The sequence below is a fragment of the Dermacentor variabilis genome, chromosome 3 (genome assembly GCF_050947875.1).
Source record: "Dermacentor variabilis isolate Ectoservices chromosome 3, ASM5094787v1, whole genome shotgun sequence".
NCBI classification, from domain to species: Eukaryota; Metazoa; Arthropoda; class Arachnida; order Ixodida; family Ixodidae; genus Dermacentor; species Dermacentor variabilis.
This window is the reverse complement of record NC_134570.1, coordinates 139,633,625-139,656,916: the sequence shown is the minus strand read 5'-3', so window position 1 is coordinate 139,656,916 and position 23,292 is coordinate 139,633,625. Positions and strand designations below refer to the sequence as shown.

Below are 23,292 nucleotides of genomic sequence, written 5' to 3'. Positions count from 1 at the left end.
ACCCAAAGCTTCTCGCACGTTAAGAAAGAATTGCAATTAGCAAGTATGAAGGTTGGGCAACGCTGATAAAATATTTCAATTTGACACTGAAGTTCATCTCGGAATGTCACCCTGGCATCATCGAAATTACCGTGACGTCCTGACACAGAGCGAAATTTGCTGACGTCGTGCAACAGTGATGCTACATGCCCATGATGTCGCTCAAAAAATGTAGAGAATGGCGCAGCGCTCGTTTATTCCGACAGCTCTCCCGTGCGGCAACCACAGCGACGGCAAGAATCAAAACGATCAATGACGATCAAAGATCAATATATCATGACGTCACGAAGCATCCGCCTCCTAGCTACCAGACTGGTTCGCAAGAAGTATTTTTAGTAACTTATTTAAGGCGCTCTTACTGACGCTTGTCAGTAGCATATCTTTTCTTTTTCTGGTGTTAAAACGATTTGGGCCTTCAATTGACAAAAAAGTTCATGTCGGTACTCTTTTAACCTCGAGAGACCTACAGGCAGTTCAGGCACACAATCCCTTTTCAAGTGGTTTCCATTTCTACCTGTCATGTTCAAGAACGTGAAAAATATATCTTTGTTGAAGTGCCTTTTTACATGCCAAAAACATCGTCTCCATGTGCAGTGCTTGGTGAACCAAACGCAACAATCGGCCCGCACGACGGCCATTGTTCCTTGTGCCAGCGGTGGGCGCTAGGTGATATCGCTGCATGGGGGGCAAATGCTGTTAAAATGCGTCATAAAGGCCCTCGCTTTCATACTATATGCCACAGTGCATATAGTATGTGCATATAGTGCATATAGTGCATATATAGTGCATATATAGTGCATATATAGTGCATATAGTGCATATAGTGCATATAGTGCCCGCGGCCACGAGGTGCCGATTATAGCGCTTGAATCGTCAAGCACTGTACAGTACACGGATAAACTTGTGACCATCTTATCATGTTTTATATTGTAAAGACAGATTTTGCTCGCATAAACACATATATGAAGATTGTAAGATCGTGTAGTGAGCTGCCACGTTGACTCTGCATTCTGGATTTTAATCTTGTCTTGAGTTATTTGAAACATCGTCTGTAACGGCGCCATTGACGGTCTATATCAAGTTATTGTTGATATTCTCGAAAGCTGGCGGAAAAGAATATCATTAAACCACTTTCATAAAGTTCCGCATGCAGCCTGCATAATATCCGGGGAGAATAGGTTACGTAATCGTTTCCTGGTTAATAATGAGAAGGGCTGAAGGCAATGTGCGATATAATGTACGCGGGGTTTCAGGACGTTGTAACAATAAACCAGAAGATGAATTGTAATGCTACATCAGCAATCGGCTGAACTTCTACTGATTTATTCGAGGAAATTTTAACGACATTAGAAATGTTGCCAACATAACGTGAGTTGGCATTAAAGGAAAATAAAAGGAGAGATATGCGAGACTTTCATTCCCTACACGACATAGACAGGAGTTACCAGTGCCGGTTAACTTCGTGATGGAATGTTGGTGTATTAAGTGAGGGTGAAGCACCACGAGGGTTGAAAACAAACAATGGGAGCGCTATCTTCGGTTTGTCGGCGTTTCTTCCGCGTTGAATAACTTGCAGTAGGAGGAAGATGACCAGCGTGCAGAAAAAAGCCACGTAGCACTGGAAAATCTGTTTTTGAATCCTTTCTTCTCGTTGTCGCTCGAAGTCTTCCTCGTGCGCCGCGGCGCCTCGAGGAGAGCACCGGACATCGTTGCAATCGGCGAAATGGTTTACGATGGTCTTAAAGGAGCTAAATGATCAACAGGTTTCGAGGCACACACAGAAGGAGTCAACGCAGAGTGCGGCAAAGGCAGCTTAGTTACGACCTGATGCGTTCGGGGAGCTTTTCCGTCGCGTACGTTGCGCTGCTGCGCCCGAGGTCGCGGGTTCTATGCCGGCCACAGCTGCCGCATTTCACTGGTGGCGGAATGCGAGAACGCACGCTCGTGTGCCGTGCGTTAAACAACCACGTGGTGATCAGAATTAATCCGGAGTCACCTACTACGGCCTGCAGCATGCTTCTTAATCACGTCGTGATTTTGGCACCGCATAATTTATTTATGTTTAACTCCAGAATGTATATTTTTGACGTAGTAGTTCTGCGGAAACCCGCAAGGTGGAGAGGAGTAATGAATAAAGGGAAAATGAGACATCCACCCGTTCGTAGCAATTGCTACAAAGGAAACCCATACGGGTTCCTCGAAAGAAAAGCCTCATAGTTGAAGAAAAATTCGTCCTGGTCCCGGACCAGGACGAATTTTTCTTCAACTATGAGGCTTTTCTTTCGAGGAACCCGTATGGGTTTCCTTTGTAGCAATTGCTACGAACGGGTGGATGTCTCATTTTCCCTTTATTCAATGTATATTTTTTTACATTCAGCCAACTATTAGTAAATCCTATCATGTGCTATACTCACAGAATGAAACGGGACAAGAAAAAATAGAATTTGAACGCCTACCATGTGGAATTACTCTAGACTGCTGCGTAATGTCGCTCCGAAGCTGGGGCCGAATTGACAAAGCTTTTTTTTTTTTCTAAGCGATCATTCGGCCACCTTCGTTAATAATATGTCCAGCATGACTATTGGCTGAAAGTTTCTCTTACGAACAACTCTAGCGTAAGAAGTTCTCCTGAAAACGGGCCCTAGGGTGCTATGCAGGGTGCCCCGAATTTCTCGCGCGCCTGAGTTTGCTCGATGAACAGTCAGTGAACAGAGGTGGCGCGAAACGCGCGAGTGCAGCACAGAAGGAAATGTTGAGCTAAAGCCACGTATGTCAACACGAGTACAACCTGCGCACACCGCTTTCTCGTTGCAAGCACAGAAGACTGCGCAATGTTACGCGCCAGCGCCACTTATCGTTATCAAAGCAATATGGCAATACCCTGATTGTCCTGCAACACCGCAACGCCTTTATGAGACGTGTCACGGACGTATCTCCTCTTTCCGACATTATGTGTCCATCCACCATCTAAAGCGTACAGCGCAGGCGTGGCGCATTCTCAGGCCAACCCTTTCCCTTCTTTAGAATGCGTTAAAATTCAAACAAATTCTATAACTTATTTGCACAGGAAATCCACTGGGCGAAACGACAACGACCACCACCACCACTACCATCATCATCATAATCATCATCATACGCACATTTTATGTCCACTGCAGGACGAAGCGCAGCAGTGCAGCACAGCAACGCACACCTGCGATCTCCAATTACCCCGGCCCTGCGACAACCGATTCCAACTAGCGCCTGTAAATTTCTTAATTTCATCACCCCACCTAGTCTTCTGCCGTCCTCGACTGCACTTCACTTCTCTTGGCACCCATTCTGTAACCCTAATGACCCACCAGTTATCTAACCTACGTATTACATGACCTGCCCAGCTCCGTTTTTTGTTCTTTTAATGTCAATTAGAGTATCGGCTATCTCCATTTGCTCTCTCATTCACACCGCTCTCTTCCTCTCTCTTAACGTTACGCCTAACATTCTTCGTTCCATCGCTCTTTGCGCGGTCCTTAACTTGTTTTCGAGCTTCTTTGTGGGTCTCCCAGTTCATGCCGCATATTTTAGCACCGAGAACGTATTGATTGTACACCCTTCTTTTCAATGATAATGGTAAGCTTCCTGTCAGGATCTCACAATGTTTGCCGTATGCGCTCCAACCCATTTTTATTCTTCTCTAAGTTTCCTTCTGATTATCAGGGTCCCCTGTGAATAATTGACCTAGGTAAATGTACTCCTTCACAGACTCTAAAGGCTGACTGGCGATCCGGAACTCTATAAACAAATAAAAGAAGGCACCGACAGTTTGACCACGTGACTCCATCTTTATCGGCCACCCATGAGGTAACGCCAAAGTGATGATAACGAAGAAGCGAATCTAGATAAGCCAGTGAAAAAGTAGGCTTTCCGAGGGTTACATTTTATGCCTTTATGCTATTAGCTCAGTAATCTGACTGCGTAGCCAGAGCTCGCGGAGATCCAGATCTTAGCCAAACTCTGCCCTTCCTGCATAGTACCCCTGATTACTAAAGATTACGCGGACTCCTATAATTGTACGAGCCGGAATTATACCGATGTCACACGAACTGGAGATGGCGGAAACGAAAGTATGCGCATTAGTTAGCCCTGAATGAACGCATTTCACTATGTGAGTACGAGGACGTAGACGCTACTCACGAGCAAGAAAACAAAAATAAACATGGTATCAGATGAAAACAAATGCACGCCAAACTGACCCACGCTCCCTCCTGCGCAAGACAAAGGCGGCAAACTCGTCCTTTATGCACTCCGCTTTATGCGCGAAAATGCACTCATACCTTGACGACAGAGTAGCGCGTCAGCAGTGCGATGAGCTTGTCCATTGCCCGCGACTGCTTCGGCTTGAGAAACACGCTGCAGTACTGGCCACGAGAGGAAAACGCCTGCGAGTGTCCGGCGATCGCCTCGAGTCTCGAGGAGAGGCATTCGTCGTAAGCACCCAGGTCCCCCGTGGTGCCTTCCAGGATGCCAGAAGGAAACTTTCCCGTGGCGTCGAGGACTGCACATGCGCAGACAGCACAGCAACGTGTATTTAAAGAAGCGCGTAGCACTGACGTTGCAGTGTGCAGGAAAGCGTTTGATCGTTTCTACAGCGAAGCTATATAGCTGTTTGAAGGGGAGTTTCGCAGTAGTCTTCGTGGCGGCAGTCAAGGCAAGCGTGCATCGGCGTCCAATGTCAAAGTACCGCCAGCAACGCAACCTGTTTCGGACTAATGAATTTTTGCTTTGAAATTAACGTAATTTACTTTAAAGTAAGGGTTCCCTGCGTATACCTCACTCGAATATAGACCCCTTCGCTGCGTGGTTTATTTTAGCCAGTAATCCGTAATTTTAGTTTTTCACGCAGCATTTCACCGGTTCCACATTGGAGGTTAGACATAGAAGCTTGCACGGCTACAGCTGCTAAAGCTAAACAGGAGAGGACTTTGATGTTTCTAAACGATGAACAAATACAATTTGTGCTAAATGTAGCGCGACAGTCTTGCATCACGTAGAGTCATAGGTCGGCAAAATAAACGGTACTCACTCAGAAATTATATTGTTTGCTTAGGGCTCACTGGAACTCAGACAGTGGGGGACCCAAAACAATAAAAAACAATTCAGACCCTTTTTTTGGTGTCCTGACCCGTCCTTTAAACATGTATCATCCTGACCAGACGTACTTCTGTTACACCACTAGACTTCACGACTTCACAGCATAGATTAATTGCATGTGCCCGGACGTTTTGCAAGGAGGCTTCCCCAGTTGCCTTCCAAACCTGCTTCCAGCGCTTCACTGAGGCGCTAATAGTAGGAAAACACAAAGCAGTGGAGGTACATGGAGGCCGCAGGGGTTGAAGCGCGGCGCCTTGAGTCTCGACTTAGCGGCGACAACTGGTGTGGCCTGAATTGCGATAAGGACGGTTCTAAAGTTGTAGAGCGTGTTTAGCAGAGAAGGAGCAAGGGGCATGGGGGTACAAGTGTGGCGCGGAGCCGGACTAGCGAACGACGGCCGCGTATTCCCGTCCCTGATACTTTCTCCACTAGTGCAATGTACAGTGCGCATCGCATCACGCTGCCGCCGTAGCACTGATTTTAGGGATGTGTTTTCAGGTGTATGTAAAAATACTGAAAGATATCTATAGCGGCTCCACAGCCACCGTAGTCCTCCATAAAGCAAGCAACAAAATCCCGATAAAGAAAGGCGTCAGGCAGGGAAATACGATATCTCCAATGCTATTCTCAGCGTGTTTACAGGAGGTATTCAGAGACCTGGATTGGGAAGAATTGGGGATAAAAGTTAATGGAGAATACCTTAGTAACTTGCGATTCGCTGATGATATTGCCTTGCTTAGTAACTCAGGGGACCAATTGCAATGCATGCTCACTGACCTAGAGAGGCAAAGCAGAAGAGTGGGTCTAAAAATTAATCTACAGAAAACTAAAGTAATGCTTAACAGTCTCGGAAGAGAACAGCAATTTACAATAGGCAGCGAGGCACTGGAAGTCGTAAGGGAATACATCTACTTATATGGGCAGGTAGTGACGGCGGATCCGGATCATGAGACGGAAATAATCAGAAGAATAAGAATGGGCTGGGGTGCGTTTGGCAGGCATTCTCAGATCATGAACAGCAGGTTGCCATTATCCCTCAAGAGAAAAATATATAATAGCTGTGTCTTACCAGTACTCACCTACGGGGCGGAAACCTGGAGGCTTACGAAAAGGGTTCTACTGAAATTGAGGACGGCGCAACGAGCTATGGAAAGAAGAATGATAGGTGTAACGTTAAAGGATAAGAAAAGAGCAGATTGGGTGAGGAAACAAACGCGAGTTAATGACATCTTAGTTGAAATCAAGAAAAAGAAATGGGCATGGGCAGGACATGTAATGAGGAGGGAAGATAACCGATGGTCATTAAGGGTTACGGACTGGATCCTAAGGGAAGGGAAGCGTAGCAGGGGGCGGCAGAAAGTTAGGTGGGCGGATGAGATTAAGAAGTTTGCAGGCATGGCATGGCCACAATTAGTACATGACCAGGGTTGTTGGAGAAGTATGGGAGAGGCCTTTGCCCTGCAGTGGGCGTAACCAGGCTGATGATGATGATGATGATGATTCAGGTCGGCAAAATAGCAAAACTCACTCAGATTCTTTACAATGTACAGTCGACATTCCTTCAGTAAAACGCTTTTATAACGAAGTGTTTGAGGTCAGCGAAATCATTCCTTACAAAGGTCAATTCGTTGTAACTGACGCACAGTGCACAGCTCACAATAGAACCGGACCAACATTATTCCTTACTTATACAGGTCATTTCATTGTGTAGGCATTTCTTGAAGAAGCACTCGACTGTACATATTTTGCTTGGGGCCTCACTCGGACTCATACTCAATAAAATTCAATACAGCGGGGCTCACTCGGACTGAAACTCACCAGAATTCTACTCGGCTGTGCTCACTAGGACCGATATTCACCAAAATTCTACTCAGCGGGGCTCACTCATACAGAAACTCACTTAAATTATGCTCAGCGGGGCTCACTCGGACTGAAAGTCACCAAAATTCTACTCAGCGGGGCTCACTCACACAGAAACTCACTTAAATTATGCTCAGTGGAGCTCAGTCGCAAAGAAACGCACAAAATTATGCACAGCGGGGCTCACTCGGACAGAAACTCACCATAATTCTACTCCGCGGGGCTATTTCTGACTGAAACTCAACAGAATCCTACTCAGCAGGCTCACTCGGACTGAAACTCGCCGAAATTCTATTCAGCGGGGCTCGCTCGGACTGAAATTCACTAGAAAATCTACTCAGTGGGGCTCACTCGGACTAAAACTAACCAGAATTCTACTCAGCAGGTCTCACTCTGACGGAAATTCCCCAAAATTCTACTCAGCGGGGCTCACTCGGACAGAAACTCACCAGAATTCTACTTTGCGGGGCTCACTAGGACAGAAACTGAACAGAATTCTACTCAGCGGGGCTCACTCGGACTGAAATTCACTTAAATTATGCTCAGCGGGGCTCACTCGCACATAAGCTCACCAAAATTATGCTCAGCAGGGCTCACCCGGACTCACTCACAAGAAATATACTCAGCAGGGCTCACTCGGACTGAAACTCACCAAAATTATACTTAGCGGGGCTCACTCGGACTGAAATTCACCAAAATTCTACTCAGCGGCGCTCCCTCGCACAGAAACTCACTTAAATTATGCTCAGGGGCTCTCACTCGCAAAGAAAATCACCAAAATTATGCTCAGCGGGGCTCACTCGGACTGAAATTCACCTAAATTATGCTCACCGGGGCTCACTCGCACAGAAGCTCACCAAAATTATGCTCAGCAGGGCTCACCCGGACTCACTCACAAAAAATTTACTCAGCAGGGCCCACTCGGACTGAAACTCACCAGAATGCTACTCCTCGGGGCTATTTCGGACTGAAACTCACCAGAATCCTACTCAGCCGGGCTTACTCATACAGAAACTCACTTAAATTATGCTCAGCGGGGCTCACTCAGACTGAAATTCACCGAAATTCTACTCAGCGGGCCTCACTCGCACAGAAACTCACTTAAATTATGCACAGCGGGTCTCACTCGCAAAGAAACTCTCCAAAATTATGCTCGGCGGGGCTCATTCGGCAGAAACTCACCAGAACTACTCCGCGGGGCTATTTCGGACTGAAACTGACCACAATCCTACTCAGCGGGGCTCACTCGGACTGAAACTTACCAAACTTCTATTCAGTGGGGCTCGCTCGGACTGAAATTCACTATACTTCCACTCAGTGGGACTCAGTCGGACTGAAACTCACCAGAATTCTACTCAGCGGGGCTCACTAGGACTGAAATTCACCGAAATTCTACTTAGTGGGGCTCACTCGCACAAAAACTCACTTAAATTATGCTTAGCGAGGCTCACTCGGACAGAAACACCAAAATTATCCTCAGGGGGGCTCACTAGGACAGAAACTCACCAAAATGGTGCTCAGCGTAGCTCACTCGAACTGAAATTCACTAAAATTCTACTCAGCGGGGCTCACTCGCACAGAAACTCACTTAAGTTATGTTCAGCGGGGCTCACTCACACAGAAACTCACCAAAATTATGCTCAGCGGGGCTCACTCGGACAGAAACTCACCAGAATTCTACTTCGCGGTGCTCACTCGGACTAAAACTCACCAGAATTCTACTCAGCAGGGCTGTCTAGGACTGAAAGTCATCAAAATTCTACTCAGCGTGGCTCACTCACACAGAAACTCACTTAAATTATGCTCAGTGGGGCTCACTCTGACGGAAATTCACCAAAATTCTACTCAGCGGGGCTCGCTCGCACAGAAAATAACCAAAATTCTACTTTGCATGGCTCACTAGGACAGAAACTCCACAGAATTCTACTCAGCGGGGCTCACTAGGACAGAAACTCAACAAAATTGTGCTCAGCGGGGCTCACTCGTACTGAAATTCACCAAAATTCGACTCAGAAGGGCTCACTAGGACAGAAACTCACCAGAATTATGCTCAGCAGGTCTCACTCTGACGGAAATTCACTTAAATTATGCTCAGCGGGGCTCACTCAGACAGAAACTCACCAGAATTCTACTCAGCGGGGCGCACTAGGACTGAAATTTGCCAAAATTCTACTCAGCATGGCTCACTAAGACAGAAACACCAAATTGTGCTCAGCGGGGCTCACTCGGACTGAAATTCACCAACATTCTACTCAACGGGGCTCACTCACACAGAAACTCACTTAAATTATGTTCAGCGGGGCTCACTCGCATATAAAATCACCAAAATTACGCTAAGCGGGGCTCACTCGGACGGAAATTCGCCAAAATTCTACTCAGCGTGACTCACTCGGACAGAAACTCACCCGAATTCTACTCAGCGGGGCTCACTCGAACAGAAAATCACCAGAATCCTACTAAGTGGGACTCACTTGGACTGAAACTCACCAAAATTATGTTCAGCGGTGCTCACTGGGAATGCAATTCACCAAAATTCTACTGAGCGGGGCTCACTCGGACTGAAACTCACCAAAAATCTACTCAGTGGGGCTCACTCAGGCTGAAACTCACCAAAATTGTATTTAGCGTGGCTCACTCGGACTACCAAAATTCTACTCAACCGGTCTCACTCACTGACGGGTCGGTCTTTAATAATTAGACTCACAATTAAGCGAGTTTGCTGACCTATGCGTGGCGCAATCATCCGCTCACTGACCACAAAAAAAACAGTCCAAAACACGACCATCCTGCCCCGTGAAAGATTTGAAAATCGAGGAGCATCGTAATCTGCCGGTTAACGCCAAACGTACGCTGAACCATGGCGCGCAACAAAAGGCACATGTCCCATGCCGTTAAGCGCCGCTGTTGCCGAGCGCTGAGATGGTGGCGGCATTCATATTAGCGACAGCAGTGCTATTGTTACAAGACCCCGTATAGTGATAAATTCGCTGATTTTCTATTTTCTCTTCTCGAGGACGCCGTCATTGTTGCTCTACGCTTGTATTGTGGCGTGTCCGCTTGAGGGTTTATCTATAGAAGGAGTGAGAGACGGCGACTCCGTTGCCCTCCGGAAAACGCGATGTATCACGGTGTTGGTTATCGTGTCCAGCGGTCAGAAAACATTCGATTAGGAAAATTGGCGTTTTCGCAGAGCGAGCTGCGACGGAATATTTTCTGGTCGCAAATAAGACCACGCAGTTGCATGGTCACGAAAGGACCGTTCCCTTGCGAACCGCTATTGTGGTCACTGTTTCTACTCTGCAGTTAGATGTGCTTTTTTGGCAAGGAAGAGGACATAAATGTCGTAACTGGACTCTCGATCTGTTTACTATTATGTTCCACCTATAGTATAAGAAAGCTTTTTTACAGAAAATTCCTAATACATGTATACGTACGACGTGCGTTCCATAGAAAATATGAAATATGTAATCGACATAAGTGTGTAGTTACCCGCCGTGGTTGCTCAGTGGCTATGGTGTTGGGCTGCTGAGCACGAGGTCGCGGGATCGAATCCCGGCCACGGCGGCCGCGTTTCGATGGGGGGCGAAATGCGAAAACACCCGTGTGCTTAGATTTAGGTGCACGTTAAAGAACCCCAGGTGGTCAAAATTTCCGGAGTCCTCCACTACGGCGTGCCTCACAATCAGAAAGTGGTTTTGGCACGTAAAACCCCAAATATTATTAAGTGTGTAGTTAAGTCCATATGGCAATATCTGTTTCACTTATCATTCGTTCCTTTTCTTTTTTGCCTGGACCCACCTATCGCATCGATTGGCAGTGTTTTACCTTGACTGGCGTTCCGTCTTTGATAAAATGACATCGCCTAGGCGCCACTACGCTGCCCGTAAAGAGCCAAGACTAAAATTTCAGGTTTGAACACGGATATTCTTTTCACTTTTCATATTGGCACGTGTAGTTATTTACCCTTTTCTCGGGGACTGCATTTCACCCACTAACAACTTTGTTATCGCTCAGCGCAAGACGCGCCTGCATGACTGGAACTTACTGGATCGTTATGGATGGTTCTATGCGCTGTCTGTTGTCACCGAAGCATGTGTAATCTGATTGTATGCGCGACACCGATTGTGCATTACTTTCTGGAAGACACGCGGGCAACAGCGATTACTCTGGAAACTTCGATGACTCGTACAAGAGCCGACGCGCTGGACCGGCAGATGAGGTTTTCGACGATCGCCGATTGTGTTGTGCTTGATTGTGACTTGCTTTTGTGGGCGTAGGTTCGCCCAGTAAGAAGTTAGTCAAGCTATTGACAGTTTTGCTGCTGTGTTTCTTGACCATCGCTACCGCGTGACAATATTTAATAGTCAGAGAAGACTTTATACAAAAGGCATGCACAATGAATGTTAAGTACCGTGCGATTTTGTGGGCGGCAATTCGCTTGGGGTCCATATATTTGCTATCGCGAAAATCGAGCGACAGTATAGCAGTAAACGCGATTGAAATGCTTTAGCACTGCTGCGCACCTCTTTGAGGTCCTGGATCCATGATTTAAACCGCGTTCAACACTTTGCAAAATGTTGTTCAGGAGCTCATTCGACACACATGCTACTGGCTTTTCGAGGAGCGAAGTACCACTGACGGTGGTCCGGAGCATCAGTTGCACCACACACACACACACACAGCACACAAACACACACACACACACACACACACACACACACACACACACACACACACACACACACACACACACACACACACACACACACACACACACACACACACACACACGCACACACACGCACGCACGCACGCACGCGCACACGCGCGCACGCACACACACGCACACACACACACGCACACACACACACACGCACACACGCACAGAAAGGGGGTCTATTTAGAAATAGGGATATGCAACAACAGCTTTGACCCAAGAGCGTCGGTCATTGTCTTGTATCCTCAACAGTGGCGCGTACCCACTATGGGGGTTTGGCCAAGAAGCAGGTGGTTCCCCGTATATGCTTAGAAGTAAAGCAAAACTATATTTGAATAGTGGACGTGGGACGATATAACTGTAATTTAGAAGTATAATGAAAATTTGTTAAGAACTTTGACAAAATAAGTTAACGTAAGGAAATGAAATAATAGAAATTATTGATAATTTTTTTAGAAATTCAGCAAGGTACTCTTTTTGTCTCTAATAAAATTGTAAACTGCAAGAAAAGCATCCCTGTGGCTGGACCCCAGTGAAGTCGCCCCAAAAGAAAGAATGGTTGGCGAGGTTAGCGACAGCCTAAGTTTGGTAAATGAGTATTCTAATAGTTTTCTTTGTCTTAGAAAGCGGCGGCACGAGAGAAAATAATGTTCGATAGTTTCAGGTGCACTGTAAGAAGAACATAGAGTGGACATTGCGAGACCAAACCTGTGTAAGTAAAAATTTAGAGGAGGTATAGGAAATCTCAATTTTGTAAAGGAAACTTCCAATTGCTTTGAAGGACACCAATTATTATTCCACGGGAAGCCAAGACGGTGGAATTCAGAAGACGGTGTTAGCATGGATATTGCAGAGTTTTGAGATATAGCGAAATTTATGTACCTAGCCGCGGTGACATAAGCTGATGTCGGCAAAACAGATAGGATAGGGCCGTTCAGGGATGCTCGTGCGAGTGAATCAGCCATTTCATTTGAGTGCAACCCACGATGTCCCGGTACCCAAAGCAAACGTACTCTCGCGCTCTCCGGACTGCCGGACTTCGTCGTCTTCTCTCAATAGTTCATGACTCTCTTGCCCACTAAATTGGCACCGGCGGCGAAGAGGAGCCATCCTGGCGACTCAAGGCGACGCGAGCACAAGAGGGTCGTAGTAGAGCTTTAAGCGGCTCACGCGGACTGTTTCACGACAAGAGCAGCGTCTGTCGGTTGGAAGTGTCACAGGCTCGACAATGTAGTTCAACGGCGACGAGCATTGAACGATACGGTAGGCACCGTGATATTACGCTGCAAACTTGCGGGAGAGACCAGGGCTCTAGCATGGAGTTGAAAGCCACACGAATGAGCCGACAGGAAAGGTAGGGGCAGGTTTAGCCAGGTCAATGCGTCCTATTTCAAGACCTTGTGTCACGCATGTAAATGAGCGCGCTAGCTGGCGGCAGGCTTCGGCACATAGAGCGAGTTCTGAGGCCGGGCGGTATTCGGATGCATCCGGGTGGTATGGAAGTATAGTATCCAGTGTGGAAGAGGGCTCACCTCCGTATAGGAGAAAGAAAGGGGAAAATCCAGTGGTGGCTGGCGTTGCTGTGCTATATACATATGTGTTATGAACGAAAGCACCAGGTCCCAATTAAAATAGTCGGAGGCTATGTGCATGGAAAGCATATCACCAAGTGTTCGGTTAAAGCACTCCGTCAAGCCATTAGTCTGCAGATGATAGCTTGAAGTGGTGCGATGAATAGTGTTGCACCGACGGAGAAGTTCTTGGACGACTTGCGAAAGAACCACACTGCCTCGGTCACTAAGCAGCTCGCGTGGTGACGCCGTGGCGAAGAACGAACCTGCGCAAGATTAACAAGGCAACATCACTAGCTGAAGCTTCTAGAACAGCGGCGATTTCGGCATATCGAGTGAGACGGTCGACGGCCACAATAATCCACCGATTGCCCGTAGGGGTGGAAGCAAGGGACCCGTACAGTTCTATGCGGATTCTATCAAGCGGGCGGGCTGGACACGGCAGAGGTTGGGATGGGCCAGGCGTGTGACAAGTTTTCCCAACGTTTATATTTGTCATTTTCTGGCGTTGACACTCAGTGCAGGAACGAATGTACTTGTATGTGTACATTTCACGCCAGTAGAATCGCTGTCGAAATCAGTAATAAGTTTTCAAAACGCCAGCGTACGCGTTTTGAGGGTCTGTGTGGAAGTGCGTGCACAGATCGGAGCGCAAATGGCGAGGTATAACAAGAAGCCACTTGCGACCATCTGGCTGATAGTTTCGGCGGTACAACATGGCGTCCCGGAGCGCGTAATGAGCGACTTGGCGACGAAGGGCGCGAGGGAGCCGTGGGTATGGTGCCGCCGAAGGCGTAGAGAGAACGTTGACCGACGAAGTTATCCTTGCGCTGTTCTGAAAGCATGTCAATGTAATTGGTGTTAGCGAAAGAAGTTGCGGAAAGGGCAACAGGTGCAACGTCAGAAGGCACGGGCGAGCGGGAAAGTGCATCGGCGTCGGCATGCTTGCGTCCCGAGCGGTAAATGACGCGAATATCGAATTATTGTAAACGTAGCGCCCAGCGTCCAAGCCGATCTGACGGATACTTTAATGAATCCAACCAACAGAGCGAATGGTGATCGGTGACGACATCAAACGAATGACCGTACAAGTAAGGACGAAATTTCTGCAACGCCCAAACAATTGCCAAACATTGCTTTCCGGTAACCGAGTACTTGAACTTTGCCTTAGCGAAGGCACGGCCTCGCATATGCAACTATACGTACTTAGAGAAGCCCGGCTTTCGTTGGGCAAGTACAGCGCCAAGTCCGATCCCACTGGCATCCGTGTGTGCCTCGGTTGGAGAGGTAGGGTCGAAGTGACGTAGTCAGGGGACGACGTAATGTTGCACACGCCGGTGACTAGCCAGACAGATAGTCATCGCCGGTGAGCTGCTTCGTCAGTGGTGCTATTATCGAAGCGGAGTCCTTCGCAATGCGGCGAAAGTATAAGCACAGACCAAGGAAGCTGCGAAGCGCATTCACGGGGGTAGGTTTCAGAAATTCAGCAACTGCATGAACTTTCTGCGGATCCGGAAGGACGCCGTATTTCGAAACTACGTGCCCCAGTATGGTGGGTTGGCGAGCTCGGAACCGGCACTTCTTAATGTTAAGCTGAAGACCTGCGCGCGTCAAACAGCTTAAGAGGAAGCTTTAGCTCGGGTGCTCTTATCTAAATACACGTAAAAGGAGAATTCGTTTTTCTTGGAAACCACTGCACCAAAATTGACAAGGTTTGTTGCATTTAAAAGAAAAACTTGAAATCTAGTGACTGTTGGCTTCGGTTTCTTTATTTATGTCGTCATTTTTGTATTAAAAGTTGGCAAAAATCGAAAATTTTCATAAAACGAAACTATCAAGTTTACAACTCTGTAACTCAGCAACGAAAATTGATAATACAATTCCGTGAGTTGCATCAAATAGCAAGTCTAAAGCGGACAACATTGATATGTTACACATGAATCTAAAAAAAATTTAATAATATGGACATACAGCTTTTGCAGAACCCTTGTAAACAACGTAACGAATTCACGTAAGATGTAAAATGACCTACCGAATTTGTTCGCTTTCAATTATCTAATGGGTTCCATTTACAGAACCGCGATATCTGTTTTTTATGCATAGCTATGAATCTGTAAACTTCGTGCTTATATTTTTCGAACTTTCGAATTTTGGAAATCTTTTTAGCAAAATTCAGGACCTAAATCGAAATTACGCTGCCAAAAGTCACTACAATTTAACTACATCTCTCAAATGCAACAAATGTCATTAATATTGGCCCAGGGGCTATCTTAGAAAAACGTTTTTGCGTTTTACATGTATTTGAATAGGCCGCGTCGGAGTTGGGCCCGAGCTAAAGCTTTCTCTTAATGCTTCGTAATGACGACGGAGGTGGCTGTCGAAATCGGGGGAGGAAACGACGACTTCATCCAGGTAGCACAGGCATGTCTTCCATTTTAACCCATGCAAGACACTGTCCATCATCCTTCCGAATGTTGCTGGGGCGTTACATAGGCCGAAGGGCATGACATTGAATTCGTACAGCCCATCGGGAGTTACGACGGCAGTTTTCGGGCGATCGGATGGTGCCACAGGGACCTGCCAATAACCGGACCTTAAGTCTAGTGATGAAAAGAATTCGGCTCCTTGTAAGCAGCCCAGGGCATAATCGATGCGTGGCAGACGATATACATCTTTGAGCGTAATTTGTTTAATCGGCGGTAATCGACGCAGAAGCAGATCGAGCGGTCCTTTTTTTTATTGAAAAGACAACAGGCGATGACTGCGGACTGCAGGACGGCTGAATGATGCCGCGCTGAAGTATGTCGTCGACTTGGAGATCACACGACGTTCAACAGGGGACAAGTGGTAAGGGCGCTGTCGCAGAGGCGCTTGAGAGACGGTGCCAATCGGATGGAGAACAGTGCGCGTTCGGCCTAATGACGTCCTTTGGAAATCAAACGAGCCACGAAACTAGTGTGGAAGTGCAAGAAGTTCCTCACAGTGTGCCTCTGCAAGTTTGTAGTCGATGGCGGAGCCAAATATACTTCAATGTGGGCGATCAAGCGTCCCAGTGGAAGGATTCAGGGCACTAAGTTGCAAGTTTTCCGTGTCGTCAAGGCAGAAGATGGAGGATACGTCGAATGCCTGAATTGTGCCAGTAATGAACGAGAAGAAAGGGGGTTAACCGAGGGGCCCGATTTTTATTAGTCATATCATAAGAAGCCAACAAACACTGACACCAAGGACAACATAGGGGAAATTACTTGGGCTTAATAAATGAAATAAAGAAACGATGAAGTAATGGAAATTAAAGTGGATCAAAAAACAACTTGCCGCAGGTGGGAACCGAACCCACAACCTTCGCATTTCGCCAGTACACTTTCCTCGGAGTAAGGTTGAGGTAACTGGCAACGGATTCATAATAAACAAGGATGTAGCGCCGTTAGGCATGTCGAGAACGACAAGTGGCCACACGGGATTCCTGCGGTGTTGAACTGTCTCGGAAGGTGTAAACAGAACTATCGAATCACCAACACCGGCACAGGACAAGGGGCAAGGGCTGTACCACTGGGCAGTATGTTCGCGTCGTCGGCGATAAATTTGCCAACGTAGGTTGAAAAGACGCAGAACACAACGCAGAGAACGCCACCTCGGCACGAGCACAGTCAATAACAGCATGATAGCGAGACAGAAAATCCCAACCGAGGATGACATCATGCGAACAGGCCGGTAGCACAAGACACTTAATGGGATGCACAACATCTTGAATGACGAGGTGGGCTGCGCAGGCGGCTGACGGCTGAATATGGTGTGCGCTGGATGTACGGAAGGACAATCTCTTTGACGTCGTGGTAACCTTCCTAAGCAAGCGGCAAAGTTTTATGCCTGTCACAGTGCGGCATTATTCGAGTCGGCGAAGCACCGATCAACGGGCGCCAAAAGGTCGTGGGAATAGGAACCGGTGAGCAAGACGGGTATTGCCGGCTGCTCGGGCATGCAGCAGAAAGAAGTGGAAGGCAGGTTTAGTGATTTCTCTCTTTTTTTTTTGCGCGACCGTGACGCTCCGACAGCTTTTTGTAGGAACCCCTGTATATCCTCTGCCCCGCGCGTGCATTGAGGAGCTTGCTAAGACGGCAGGGGTGCGAAGACCCCGATATATGTGGTGTCTCTGTTCAATCCGGTGTTCACGAATTGCTGACAGTGTATGTGCGTCAAGGCGTTTGGCGACGTATGGGCGGCTGCTGTCGTTTCTTCTTTGTTTGTTACCGGACAATAGAGGTCCGCCACGGACCCAAGGCCGTGTGTGTGCGTCTGTGTGGTATAATGCAAGTGCGCGACCTCTAACAGCAGGGGGAATTACCCGTTCTCTCGCCCCCAATTAAAAGGGGCGCGACCAATACCTTGGGAGGAGCCGGGATACAATTGAGCGAACTTGATTGGATCGTCACCAATATCTGCCGTTGCCCGACATAGGGAACTAGTGAAAGGAAAAGTTATTTAGACGCAGGTTTGGGCCGAGCTAAGCAGTCTAGAAGCTGAACCTATGATCTGCTAAGAAGCGTCGAGGGTCTATGTGCCGTCCAGTATCGCCTGGACCGCCTAGTCGCGTCGGAACTCCGAGTGGCTAGTTGACGTAGGAGATGACAAACCAACATCTGCAACGAAGCTAACGGTAGTTCTCCTCAAGTTAGATCAACCTCCACGAGGAACGTCGTCAAATGTAGACTCCCGGAAAACACAGCACAGCAATCGCATCCACCGCAACGATATCGGCTCGCCAGCGTTCTTCGAGAAAGCTCTGCCATGGACTCCACGTTTTATGGTCTCGCTGCTGCTGCCCGGCCATGCATATGTCATCGTTTGTTTTCTTTTGAACTCTGTTTAGTAGACAATCATTGTCTATTCTTGTGTAGTGTTAGTTTTATATCCATTAATTATTGTTTGTTGTATTTCTTTTGTCGTCGTCATTGATCCATATTAAGTATGTGTGTGCTAGTGTTCGTCTGCCATTTTTTTTATTTGTGTATCATTGTCAGTCGCTAAATTCTTTCTTTGTTTCTTCCGACTCTGACCCCTTCACTGTGTTCGCTTGAGTACGAAACGACCTACCGGCCTGTATGGTATGGTATGGTAAAACTTTATTACCCCGTAGACACTTCACGCCGACGGCGAACGGGTGACAAGCCGTGACCTTATCACTGAAATGGAGGAAAACCGCCGGGAGCAAGCTGACGCCTCTACCTCCCTAATCAATTCCGGCCGAGCGTCCTAGACACTAGGCAACGGATCAGGTATATAGCAGCACAAGTGTCCACAAGCTCAAGAGTACTGAAGCCATCCACAAAAACTTCGATGAGGCTTGCTAGAGAAATTCGAGGACTTCAACTTTTCGTCGACGACATAGTTCGTGCCTCGGGAACTGCGGCATCTAGACTTCCGCGTCAAAAGGGCAGGGTCGACGGCGCATAGGTGACAGAGAGCGACGTCGGGGTTATGGGGATCGGCGGCTAGTGAAGGGCAGGCGTTCGAGCGAAGAGGATTGTTGTAGCCGCGTTGTGCCAAAGCGTCGAGGATCGTACGCAGACGGGCGTATAGCATCGGTTTGAAAAGGAGGGCGTCGGCAGCATAAGCGTGTCGCATGTCCTGCATAACCGCAAGAATAACGTATAGGGCGATTGTCCGCAGTGCGCCATTGATTCGAAAACGTACGGACTGGTCGACTTGACGAAACCGGTGGCGGCCGAACGGGTGCCAACGCGGAAGAATAGGTTGGTTGATGGGGCAACCCGGCAGTGACGACTTGCGCGTACGACAAGGGCGCATACTCTAGAGGTGGTGGACGAGCGAAAGGCAAGGCGTCAGTGACCTCTTCCTGTACCGCTTGTCCTGACTGGGGCCAGCTCTTGTGCCTGTGCTGGCTCGGACGTGCTCGATAAAAAGGAGAGCTCTCGGACGACCTCCTCATGCTTGAACTGCTTGATCTGAATCAACAGGGCATTCTGGTCGCCCAGAGTCAAGGTCGCGATCGAGTCGTTCGAAAAGCGTCGAGTTTGGGCGCGTTTCTTCCGCAATTCGTCGCAACTCTGGCACAAGCTGACAACCTCTGCGACGGTTTGTGAGTCTACATTTGAAATGCGGCATCGGCTATTCCTTTCAGGACGTTCTTGATCTTATCCGACTCCTGCATCGACGGGTTTAGACGCTTACACAAGTCGACGACGTCTTCAATATAACTGGTGAAGTTCTCACCGGGTTGTTGAGCGTGTTCACGAAGTCGCAGTTCTGCGCGGAGCTTGCGTAGCGCGAGGTGGCCGAATATTTCCGAAAAAGTTGTCTCGAACGACGCGCAGTTATTAATCTGCGCTTCATGATTTCGGAACCGGAAAACTGGCGACGCCAGTCAAGTAAAATATTACATTGGTCAGTCTAGTCGCAACGCCCCGTTTACTGACTGCTTTCGCCCTCTGGTAAGTTGCCAACCAATCCTCGGCGTCTTGGTTGTCATTCCCACTGAATATCTGTGGGTGACGCTGAGGCAGACGGTGGCGTGAGTCTGAGAGCCTCGTGTAGTGGTTTCTTCCGGCATCGCCGAGGCTGGAGGTGAGGTATAATACGGCTTCGTAGTTCCAGGTTGGGGGACTAACCGGCACCTTTTCATCAAATTGTAAGGAGGCTTGTTTACACTTAAGTAGGGCTATGCAACAGCAGCCTTGGCCCAAGAACGTCCGTCGTTATTGTTGTTCTCCTGAGTGGCTGTGCACATACCCACAGTGGGGCATTGATGATAAGGATGATGAAGCCTCAATTAATGGCGCAAACCAACTATGGTGGATAGGTCACGAATCAGGCGGTAATATGATTGAAAAAAATAGAATAAGTTAGATAATAAATAACACAAAAAAGGAAAATAAATATTAAATCCAAGATGAAAAATAAACTGTGAATACATGAGATAAAGTAGGGATCAATACTATAATAAGCCTTGCGTTGATAGGAATACTAAAAAAACTAAAAAATTACTGAAATACATAATATAAAGGATATACTTAACCATGAGTAAGTTAAATTTTGAATAATAATACTAGTAAGATCTAAACTGTGCATTTGTGCTTTTATTTTTTAATTTTCTAATCTGAAGTAGAAGTAAATCAATTGTGGAAACTACGAACTATTAACAAGGCATTCTTTTTGTGCCACATAGAAAATTTTAAATGGCTAGTCAAACGTTCCTGTGGTTGTATTTCAATACTGTTGCTCTAAGGGAGAGTATAACAGTACTGCTTAAAGGCAATCCTAAATTTTGAAGCGGAATTTCTAGACATAGTTTTCGATTAGTAGAAAACCGCCGACATGACAATAAAAAAATTATCTATAGATTCCGGTTCATTGTAGAGGTAGCATAGATGGGATACCGCCAGACCACATCTGTGCAAGTAAAAATTAAGTGTTTGAATTCGGCAACGCAGCCTAGTAAATGAAACTTCGAATTTCCAGTTAGGACACCATTGCCGGTTCCAAGAATAATTTAGGTGCAAAAGATCTGTAGATTTTGCTAATGACAGGGCTTTTTTGTCGTCGCTCAAAAAATAATTGCCTATATCTGGCTACAGTGACGTGTGCAGTTGCCGGCAGCACGATATCACAGGCCCTATTAAAGAAGCTCGTGCTAAGGAATCGGCTATTTCATTAATATTGTTACGGGGATGTCTCGGTGGCCTGGTACCCATACCATATGAACTAAACTTATGTGAAGCGGAGCTAATGAATAAAACGTGTTGAATGCTGTCAACTTTGTAGACGCAGTAAGTGCGCTGCATACTGATAGAGAATATGTGACGATAACAACTCTTGTAGTATGAAGGAGTAATTTCCGCAAGGCCAGAACTATTGCCAGAAGTTCGGCATAACAAATTAATGTGCAATCTGGTAGGCGAAGTGAAAAAGACCACTCGAGGGATAGTAAGTAGATACCCACGCCTGCCTTCTCTTCACATCAAGTGAAGAGAACGCAGGCGCTATCTAGTGGCTGTTCGACGCGGCGTCACTTTAATTCCGGCTGCAGAGTCGAAACTCGGCAGAACAACGTGCGCAGTGTACTGCGTGTTCTACTTTAGTCTTTAGATTTGTCCTGTTGCTCTTCCTTTCCTCTCGCCTCCCCTCCTTCCTATCTCCCATTTCTGTGTTGCTGTCACCTCCCTTCAGAAGAGTAGGCAGGCGTCGTGCCCCTTCCGGTGGCAGTTGCCAGCCTGCTGGTCACTTTCCCTTTCCTGTTAACTGGGTATATGTGTATATGTGTTCAAAACAAATAATAATAATAATAATAATAATAATAATAATAATAATAATAATAATAATAATAATAATAATAATAATAATAATAATAATTCTCTTCACACGAAGAAGCATCAGTCGCTATTACATCTATTTTGAAACGGGACAAATATTCTTGTAAACGGTCATTCAAATATGTGGTGGGCAGAAATTTCGCATCGTTTGAAAGAATGTCCGCAAATTCAATTTTGATCGACCCTGGAGACCTGTCAAGCGGAAATATTTCTCTAAGGCGAACATTTAAAGGTGCTAATTGTGCTTGCACAAATACAACTTGTGGGGTATGCAACCGTGACCACGTGTTCTCAAAAAATGGATTTGGTTCATTAATAAATGCATATTGTCCACGTCGTAGCGAAGATTCATAAGCTCTTAAGTAGGTTTGAACCGTAAGCATGCGAAATCGCGTGTGAAGAGTAGGTAGGCGCGCTTCCTGGTATAATACATTATTAGCAACGAATTTAGGAAGACCTAACCATACATACATACATACATACATACATACATACATACATACATACATACATACATACATACATACATACATACATACATACATACATACATACATACATACATACATACATACATACATACATACATACATACATACATACACGCTCTTTAAGCTCCGTATCCCGAAACCGGCTTCCCACACTCATTCACTTTTCTCCACGAGTACTTCGACACTCCTCATGCTAGCGCATTATTAAAATTTGCGCTCTCTTCATTGACTCGTCGTTGCCGCGGGGCTTCAGCGCCCAGCGACCGACAGTATAGGCGCGTGCGCGCGTACGTACACCTCCAGGCGGCGATGTCCATCTGGAGTATCCTCCGGGAGAAGTCCATGAGCGCCCCCGTGCACACGGCCGACACGTTGGAGCGCGCGAGGGACCGCTGCAGCACCGGCACTACGCTGGCCACCAGGCCCCGGAGGAGGGACGGAGTTGCGCCGTCGGACGGGCCGCCGCCATTGCCGCCTTCGTCGTCCGCCGGTGACAGACTCGGCGACGCGCCTGTCGCGTGCGCGAGCACGCTGCACACGATCGCCATGCCGCACACTGCGATGGGCGCCGAGCGCATGGCTCGGCCGTGGCGGTGCGCGCTTGCGTGTAATCGGGACGCTGTCGTGGCAGAGGGCGAAACAGAAAAAAGAGAAGCTAAAGTTACTTACACGCTGTGGGACTAATGCGAAATTGTACTACCAGAACTATAAGACGCACAGAATTCCGAAAACCTATTTCCTAAGCTTATTTACGCTGCCGTGGTTATTTATTTATTTATTTATTTATTTCATATTTTATTTGCTTATGTTTGAATACTGTCAGCCCTGTACAGGGCATGCAGGGGAGTGTGAGTGAATAACAATAACGCATGTGCATATATATCCGGTGCTCTTTTTCTTTTCTTTTTTTTTTACAAGGTCCAAAATTTTCAGAAATTGCCTTAGGCAAATAACGTAACTCTAACTCTTGATCTAAATTACTCGATATGGCGGCCATTACTACTACGAGAAATCAAAATGGTTCATTATATAAGCAACATATTAACGGCAAATAACATTTTAATTAATTTCCTTGCGGCATATATTTAAATCTACGAATTAGAGCCGGTCAGTTCGCAAGGCGTATCCACTTGGAACGAATTCTCAGGACTGCATCA

At 47.0% G+C, this 23,292-nt stretch overlaps 1 protein-coding gene across 1 annotated transcript in view; it reads right to left on the bottom strand.

Moving 5' to 3' along the window:
* The window catches only part of LOC142576324 (nose resistant to fluoxetine protein 6-like), a 100,843-nt gene that overhangs the window by 74,814 nt on the left and 2,737 nt on the right, over positions 1–23,292 (bottom strand). The window contains exons 2-3 of the mRNA XM_075686406.1: positions 22,431–22,754; positions 4,353–4,573 (exon numbers count right to left, since the gene is read on the bottom strand). Of these exons, the coding sequence (XP_075542521.1) occupies positions 4,353–4,573; positions 22,431–22,713 (504 nt within the window). The 5' untranslated portion in view covers positions 22,714–22,754. The remainder of the gene's footprint in view (positions 1–4,352; positions 4,574–22,430; positions 22,755–23,292) is intronic.